Source organism: Haliotis rufescens, unplaced genomic scaffold, assembly GCF_023055435.1.
Source record: "Haliotis rufescens isolate VD_foot unplaced genomic scaffold, xgHalRufe1.0.p SCAF_33, whole genome shotgun sequence".
Taxonomy (NCBI): domain Eukaryota; kingdom Metazoa; phylum Mollusca; class Gastropoda; order Lepetellida; family Haliotidae; genus Haliotis; species Haliotis rufescens.
In genome coordinates, this window is record NW_025964035.1 from 3,394,250 (window position 1) to 3,403,991 (window position 9,742).

At 37.8% G+C, this 9,742-nt stretch overlaps 1 protein-coding gene across 1 annotated transcript; it reads right to left on the reverse strand.

Annotated features, from left to right (window-relative positions):
* Window positions 1-2,016: 2,016 nt before the first annotated feature.
* Window positions 2,017-3,115, reverse strand: LOC124117190 (galactoside alpha-(1,2)-fucosyltransferase 1-like). The gene has a single exon (XM_046478952.2). The coding sequence runs from the start codon at window positions 3,113-3,115 to the stop codon at window positions 2,369-2,371; it is 747 nt and encodes a 248-aa protein (XP_046334908.2). The 3' UTR covers window positions 2,017-2,368.
* Between the last annotated feature and the right edge of the window lie 6,627 nt (window positions 3,116-9,742).

The window sequence follows — 9,742 nt, forward strand, 5'->3', positions numbered from 1 at the left end:
TTCAAATGAAAGTAAAACACAAATTATGATAAAACCAACTGAAAGGTATAGTTTTTTTGCTCTCAAGTTTATAACTCCTTAATCACTTACATCCAAGTGGGCATTTAATCAAAGACCCATGAAGATTCCGGGGTAGAATAGGTCTTCGGCAACCCATGCTTGCCATAAAAGTGACTATGCTTGTCATAAAAGGCGACAAACGGGATCGGGTGGTCAGGCTCGCTGACTTGGTTGATGCATGTCATCGATCCCAATTCCGTGGGTCGATGCTCATGATATCAATCCCTGCATTGTCTGGTCCAGACTCGATTATTTACAAACCGTCGTCATATAGCTGGAATATTACTGAGTGCGGCGTTAAACAACAAACCAACCAACCAAATTATTTAATCAAATGTGAACTTTGAATATATTTTTCAGATCAAGACCGAATTGTCAGGGGGATTCTGGGTTAAAATCAGTCAACATATTCTCATCGTTAATATAAAATTAATTGTCAATTCAAGAGAACAACCATACTCGATTTTCTGTCGATACTGATTCCATTTGGCGTAAAGGGCAAAACAGCCGTAAAAATGAAATGACAACATGTATCGAGTGGTCTTCGTATCCTGATGACGTGGGGCGTTGCTCATAATATCCACCAGTAGTTTGTCTGGCCCTTTTGCCAGGCCAACCAAAACTGTGCCTTGCCGCTCTCTCTCTTGGCCTTACTTCCAGGCCAACCCAAAACTGTGTCTTGTCGCCTTCACTTGACCTTACTTCCAGGCCATCCAAAAAGCATGTCTTGTCAATAATCTGTATTTTTCATAGTTTAAGATAACCCTTAAGTTTCATCCCTAATATTTCAGTGGGGCACCAAATTGACATATATTATGAAACATTTGCTTCATCAGTGCTTTAATTGCTTGTGTTGGAGTGGTATATTGTCTGCAGTTGTTGAAATACCACTGTCAATAGACACTGAATGCATGTTTCAGTGAACATATTTCAGATTATATATCACATACGTGAGTTTTTATGTTATTTTTCTAATGAGATTAGTCTTCAAAATAAACATAATTTTTCTCTTTGTTTCTACCTTTAAATAATAGATAAATAAGTGAAGCATGTTACCATTTTCTTTCTAAGGTGTAAGATATATCCATCTTTATGCAGAAAGAAGGTAAATGAATGCTCCCTTATGATATCAATTACTGGCTTCCACAGAGAAAAGGTTTTTGAGTCAACAAAAGAAAAGGACATTCAAACGGGAAAAAGGTAACACCAAGCATTACCATATGAAAGTTCCATGCCTTTGGTGTAACCTTCTTAATAAGAAAACTCTTTCGTTCAGAAACATCCTCACATGCATAATAGAAGAATTAAATGCACTGGTAAGGAATGTTGTCGGCTACTATACAAGGAGCAGTCATTTGTATTTTTATTTCATGTTGAATGAAAATATGTCTTAGTGTTAACAGGTAAAACATATCTGATGCCATTGTAATTACTACTCTTAACTCATATTATAACTCAAATATATAAATCACCCTACGTAATATGTCCTAAGTGTTACTACAAGTCAGCAGAATTTGCTTCTAAGTAAACGTTGAGAAAAAACTGTCTGATGCCATCAACTATTGTGCATCATTTGCTACTGATTGATTATTGTAACATGAAAGAAAAATCTATATAAGTAATGGCAATGTCCTTGTCTTTGGCGTAACCGTTTTGTCTTTGGTGTTACCAGAGGAAATTCTGAAAATGATGCAGGTAAACACACATTGCTGAGCATGCTTGTCCATAAGTACAAAGAACATGTTCAATAAATAAAGAATATTGAAACTATCATTTTGGCTATGTGTGGGACACAGAGAAGAGAAAATTGTCAATATTGCTTGTTAATTCTCACAAAGAGTGAACCAGGATTTAAAACGTAATATTAAAAGTGACATTCGTATTCTGTTCCAGGCAGAGGTAACATATTAAAGCATAACAATACACTGAAAGAAATATTGTATTCATTTTTTCTCTGCAATTTATTGATAACTGTAATGATCACACCAAGGCAATGAACTTCTACTGTTTCTCTTGTATACTTAAAGTATGACAAAATAATGTTTCTTTGTGTTGGCATAATTTACCAAACCATTTGTTACGTTAAGATGGTTCTTGTTAAATCACTAAAAGTTGGAGTTTTAATTTCTGTTTATTCAACAGGACCAAAAGGGGTACATACCTAATTACCCATCGATTTTCGGTTTGATTCCTTTCATTTCACATGCATGAATATGCCTTTTTCCCAAATGAGTAAAAGTTGGACTTGCTTTTGTTTATTCAACAGGACCAAAGGGGGTACAAAAAGTGATAATTACCCATAGTAAGTTCACGCACCAAGTGGAACCCAGTCTGGCATGAAATAGTCTTCTTTATAGAACCCAGAAACAAGCGGGGAACCTGCTCTGGGGTAATCTTTGTAGTACACAGTATACCCATTGACCAACCAGGCAGCCCACCATCCGAATGTGCCTACTGTCATTATCATGTGATCACACAAGGTCAAGGTTGCAAAGTCCAAGTAAGGATCCGTGTTTTCCATAAGGATGACATCCGAGGATTGTAGATTTTCTCTGCACCATTTTTTGTCATCGGTGGCAGTTAGAAAAATAGGATTTTGGAACTTTGTTTTCATATGGTTGATAGCTTTACGTATGTAGGATAACGGGGCAGCCGTGTAGCCATGTTTGGTGTTCCATGTCATATCTGTCCTCCGTACATGTAACCCTATGACAGTTCTGTTTTTATGTCGACTTGTATATTTCTGGAAGCATTGAGCACTGAGATCCCTGTATGTTTGAACGAGTGTATACTCCTTTCTTATTTCTGATCTGACAGAGGAGAAATACTTCCACGATTGTCGGTACCCGTTTAGCTGAACAGTCACATCAGGTAGGTTGTAGTGATCGCAGTCGTGTGATGCATACTTCACCTCATTAAAGAAGATCTTGGTTTTCTTGCTGACGATTCCAATGAAGGATATGTTGAAGAGTTTTGTAAGTGTGTCCGAGTTTTCAAGAAGGGGGTGTTTTCCTGTTAAGAACGCGATTCCCAACAGTGAAGCATATTGAAACATATGGTTTCCAAGGCGACCTTTAGATGACGTTGTCAGTAGATTCTCACGGGGTTTAGTAGTCCGCCATCTTGTAAACACTTGATTGATTGTTTCGTCAGGAATTGAGAAGTTAAAGGGGCATGTTGTGGTGTTCATTTGAATATTATATGAAGACATTCTTTTTCCAGTCCAATTGTCTAAGTTAATCTCGTTGTTCCCGCTGAAAGCTTTTTTTATTTTCACATTGGACAGAATGTAATAGGTTGAACTACACAAAATGATTACCAACGTTATCAGATTGAGAAGAAGAAGGCCATAATAGAATACCTTTTGCATGATCAGAATTTAAGCCCAGATCATGAAATAGCAGGTGTATGTGAGTGATTCCTGATAATATATATAAAAGGGACACAGTTGGTCTCGTGTCCACGGCGCTGTTTTTAGTGTTCAGAAACTGAGTTCTACAAAAAGCAGGATCCGCTAACCATGTGTTCTAATCCCAGAAACACCCTGGTTGTGATCTAATCCCAGATACACGCTGGTTATAATCTTGTTGACCTCGGAGGATACACGTGCGTGGTGGTTTTCCAAAGTACGTCTATGACCCGCTCATATATTTAAACATCGTGTGGTCCCTGGTGTTCGGCAACTGTTTTAATCTGAAAATCAACCAAAGCCGTTGCTATTTTAGAACATAATCATCTTCAGTTATTTATCATCATATTATAGTGGGGCGGCGGGGTAACCTAGTGGTAAAAGCGTTCGCTCGTCACGCCGAAGGCCCTGGTTCGATTCCCTACATGGGGAGAATGTGTGAATCCCTTTTTCTGGTGTTGTCGCCCGCCGTCACACCGTCACACTGCTGTTATATTGCTAAAACGGCGTAAAATGAAATTCACTCACTCATATCATAAAGGAGTTGGGTTTTAACCTCCAGATATTCCAGATATCTTTTGGAACGTGTATACGTACCAGGAATGCACTACATATATACATTGTACCCACGTGCACGACCCTCCACAAAGGTCCCCTCTGCCCTAAGCTACATCGACAGTACAGTACTAAGTAAAGTGTGGGTACAATGTGTGGAGCCTAATTCTGGTGTCCCCGCCGCGACATTGCTGGAATATTGCTAAAAGCGGCGTAAAGCCATACTCACTCACCCATTAAGTAAAGTGAATAGTTTTTTATGTATGTTGTTTAACGCCGCACACAGCAATATTCGAGCTATATGACAACTTTGTGAAAATAATCTGGACCAGACAATCCAGTGACTGACATCATGAGTATCAATCTACACTATTGCCTAAAAGTTCATTCCCCTAACACGCGTTGAGAACGCGTGTAACACGCATGTGACACGGGTGCTCTACGGGTTGCACATGGGTTGAGCACCCGTTGTCCCATTTTCCCACACCCAACTTTCTGTTTGGTATTTTGTAGAATTATTAAGAGGAAGATTTGTGTGGGACTTAACATTTATCACTAATTCGAAGAGGATATTGGAAATGAATATGAACAGCCATTTTGTCTCACTGTTGATAGAATTTTAGATCTTCACAATCACCGAGTGTGACCATGTAGACAGAATCTCGTTAGTGTTTGTGATTTTTGCATTTGCCCAATGACCATGGTGAGTATTGTTGGGGATACCAAAGGTGACAGTTTACTATCAGAGGAAATTGGTTGTGAGTACTTATACCATTTGGATAGGATTTTACGTTGATGGAAGGAAGTCACTTAACCAGGTCATGACAATGGTTATGCGCAAGGCTCGGAATCGCGAAAAGATCACTGGAGGTGTTGATGGAGGCTGGACATGCAGCATACAGCATTTCCAGTGTAGGCTGGCACCTCGTCTTTGTTGCAAGTGCCTTAATTATTTAAATTTCAGTGAACTGAGTTTATTCACGTGTTAGCTTTCAAAGGTTGTGATGGATACTTATATAATCCTCAGTTGAGTTTACTTACTAACGACTGTGAGCGTTTTGGCATGACTTCTGTGCTTGTATAAACACAGTTACTGCTAAAAGCGGCGTAAAACCATGCTCACTCACAGTAACTGTTAATCCTCTGCATTGTGCTGGCAAATTGGGGAAAAACCTGTGACGATCAAACTTAGAATCCTTGTTTATCTGTGACATCTTCCAACTGGTGACATTTTAGTAAACTTCAAAAGTGATGATGAATTTTAATATTCATATTATTATAGTTTTTCAAATTGTAAATAAAACTTTGATAAACTTGTGCTACACTCTCTGGAAAAATGCATTGTCTGCGGGTAAGTTTATATGTCACGTCACATCAGCATTGTTTCAGTTACATTGCGGCGAAATAATTGCCAGCTTATGGGACTACATGTAACATGGCTGCTTTTATATTTCTTATACAGGTGCTTGACTGCCTCAGTAGTGCATGATCAATTAGAATTTTTATTGTGTAAACAATCAGTCAAGTTTGCAACAATAGATGAATAAGTTGACAAATTTGGACCGCAGTTACCGATTAACAACTTAAGACATAGAGACAGGTCGTCGATATTATAACAAACGTTATGGTCCTGTTAAGACGATTGACAGTTAGAACGTTGGAGTAAATGACCATATATTGTAGCGTCAATCGCTTTTGACATGTTTAAACTCACTTTAAGGCACACGACAAGTCAACACCTGCCGCCCTGATTATTTCTTATGTTTGACAGCAACTATGCCCGTGGATTTCAGAGAAAGATATGATTTTTACCTTGATGTTATTACAGTAAGCCAACACGTCTTTAAAGTCCACAGTTTGTTTAATAGTACAAAAATAAGAGCGTTAAAAATCAACGTTTTCTTTTATTGAACACAATATTTGAACTGTATTGCTGTAAATAATCTAGTCTGCTGTCTATGTAACTGAAACATATTTATATATGATCTTCATATGCCACGTCTTATGACCTCTATTATCCCTGATGACACTATCATAATGTTCAATTTCAGTCTGGCACTCCAAGCGTGAATAAGCATTACAAATGTGTTGATAAACCACACTGAGGCATATACAATTTTGCATATATGAAACATTCTAGTTATTCTATTCTATTCTAGAATGTTACCCCATGAGATCTGTCATATCCATCACGGATTTGGCGCTATCTACAGGTTCAGCCATTTCCAATTTCCTCTATTAGTTATTGGAAACGTTCAGGAAAATATTTCCTTTCTCCAATCTTTCATGCATGTAAAACATATACTTAGTGAGAGCTTTATATAAATCCATACAATAAACCAATGTTCATTCATTATGATATTGATGGGTGTCGGGAACAGTCTCTTTAAATTTTATGATTTAACACACACACATTTATGTACAGTTTGACAGATTATAATAATATGAATATAAAAAAGCATCACCACTTCCCAAGTTCACTAAAATGTCACCAGTGGGAAGTTGTCGCGTATAAACACGGATTCCAACAAAGTCTGATCTTTGTTTACCATGGAATGCATGAACTGGTTGAGTGACTTCTTTCCATCAGAATTACACACAGAGAAAGAAAGGGCTAAAAATCCTGAAGATATCCTGTATAGATGGTATTAAGTATTCACTACCAATTTCCTCTAATAATAAATTGTTCCATTTGACATCACTAAGCACCAATACTCAGCAGGATCATTTGGGCAATTGTAACAATCACCTCTAATGTGAAATCCCCGGTGATTGTTAAGATAACAAATCCTATCTGTAGTCAGACATCATGTCAGTCTATATTCATTTCCAATATCCTCCAATAAATAGTGGGTAATGCCAGAATAACACCCTCTGAAAAGATACCTCTAGCCCCCCACCAAACCTCCTCTTATTAACTTTTACCATAAACAAAACAAAAAGTAGGATGTGGGGAAATGTCAAGTATTGAATATCAAGAGAACTCTTTTTCATAACGAAATACTAAATACCCGTATGGACCTTCTATTATAAGAAATACATCTTCTTGTAGACCTTTTAATTTCAACGGTTATATGCTACTTACGTTTAAATGTATCTAATTTTACATGTATATATGTAAATACGGATATATCAAATATAATACTAGAACATATGGATTTTGTTACAGAGGGAGAAAGTTTTAAATATAGATAAAATTAAGCCCTAATATATTAGTAATGTATAGCTTTGTTAGATGTAAAGCATAGCAGGATATAGTAATATAAACAGTTAGGCTGTTTTTCAGTATGAGGGACTACAATATATTGAAGCAGCTTGAAGAGATAATTGGCGAAAATGATAGAAAGACTTGTGAGCAGAAATTGGTTGACGCCTATGATAATGATGATACAGGGCTCAATCATATCAGAGAATCTGTCTATGATGTAGCTAAAGCAGAGTGTGGAGACTTTCCAGAGGGCATTTTGATTAAGAGAGTCAATAGAAGTGGTCAAACTAAAAGCGTAGCAGAAAAATATGCATCTGATGTGTATCTGCTCTATAAGTTTGTTAAAGGTGCTATTCCAGCTCATGTGATTCAGACTGATGTCTTAAGTAGACCAAAGCAAGCCTGTATGAAGCCTACTACTGATGTAGCTATGGAAAAGGACAAGGACATATTGTCAAGTGTATTGGCGAAACTAATGTTCTTGCACGAAGATGTAAACAAGAAGTTTGACAGTGTGCGCAGACAACTGGATCAATTTCAAGACAAATATGACAGAGATATGTTACAGTTAATCAGTGCATATGATGAAAAGAGCGATGAAGTGAAAAGGTGTACGGTTGTGATTCAGACACTTCGTTCAAATGAACAGTCAATGAAGACGGACTTAATTCAATTACGTAATCAACTCAAACAGAAAGAGACTGAGTTACTTGAATTGAGAGGAAATGTGAAAGAAACAATTATATCTATTGACAAGAATGTGCGCGTTGTCGATGGAAAAATAGATTGCATGAACACGAGAAACAAACTTTTATATTCGGAGACTGTTACGAAGGGAAGCCCAAATTCCAACAGACCTATTTCCCCACCCATTCAGAGGACCGATTACACGAGTATAGACTCTCGTCAATTCCCAAGCCTCCCATTCAGACCTCAGACTCATGACAATGCAGGCAGTAAAGACCCAAGCTCTGAAGACACTTCCCCCAAGCCGCTCATTGTCAAGCATGATGGCGTCGACAGACAAAAGCAAACTAAACCTGTAAACAATGTAAAGGAGACAAGAAATGTTACATTCAACAATCAGTGGGAAAAGTCTTTTGCCGGTGTCTATAGAAATAGAAACAAAAGACTGGTCCTAAGCTATGTCAGAGCTGACGAACCATTTGACGTTGTTAAAGATGCTATATGTGACTATGCTAAGAATCGTGATGTAACTATCACAAATGTGAGACTCATGAAACACTGGGAAGGGCGACGCAATCCTACCTTCACCATTCGAATAACTGTCCCACAGCAATGTGCAGATATCATCTTGGATGATGACTGCTTCTGGCCCGAAAACGTTAACTGTCGTGAGTGGCTACCGAATAATGTGTGGTACAATGACGATAAGGCTGAACATTAATAATGTTGATGAACAATTTTAGACTTGCGACATATATACTTGTTCTAATGGCAATCCTTCGCATGATTACGTGGAATGTGCGTGGGGCATTGAATTGCTTAGATGAAATTCGCTCAAAACTAATGAGCTGTGACATTTTGGTTATTACCGAACACTGGCTGGACGACACACGTGAATATCTACTCTATGACTTGGATGATGACTTTAACGTCTATGTTAAATGTCAGCATGACCACTTATCTCAAAGAGGCGCAGGGGGTATAGCCATATTTATTCGTAAAAGTACATGTCGGAGGTCGTCAGCAATTAGTATACCTTCAAGCGAGCATATCATTGGGGCTAAACTCTTCATTAATAAATGCCCTATGTATATAATTGGTGCTCGCCTTCCCTCATCTAACGTATTAGATAGTGTATACATAGAAGAACTTAATAATGTACTGGAGATTTATGATAGATGTTCTCATCAAGGGGAGACAATTCTTCTGGGTGATTTTAATGCAGACCTGCGGCATGGAATTATATTGAAACGCAGAGCGAAATATCTGCAAAGAGTGCTCACTGAACGGAATCTAATCTCTGTCGTTCCCCTTGACGATAATGCCTTTTTTACCTTCACAAGTAAATGTAAAACTATAAGAAGTATGATAGATTATGTGTTCATTAATCTCCAACATGTTAGTAACGTTGTTGGTTATACTTTAGATACTGGTGTTCAATACTCAGTATCAGACCATTGTCCGATATTCCTATGTCTGAGTACTGATTCCCAGCCACGCCACCATGGCGGTGAACATCTAAATTGGCGTAAAGCTAATGACGTAGACTTTATGTTATACCGATATGAAACTGAAAACTATTTTAGATGTGCTCAGTTTGACGAAACTCAGTACGCATCTCCTCATGAATACATTGAAAGTTATCACGACTATATCCTACAAGCGTTACATGCTGCAGCTAAACTAAGTATACCATCTTCAAAATTCCAATCTCATTTAAAACCATACTGGAAAAAAGATAATTTAAATACGTTGCATCGTACAATGCGACAACGCCGTAGTGAATGGATCTATAATGGTAAATCTCATGATAAAGAGGATGC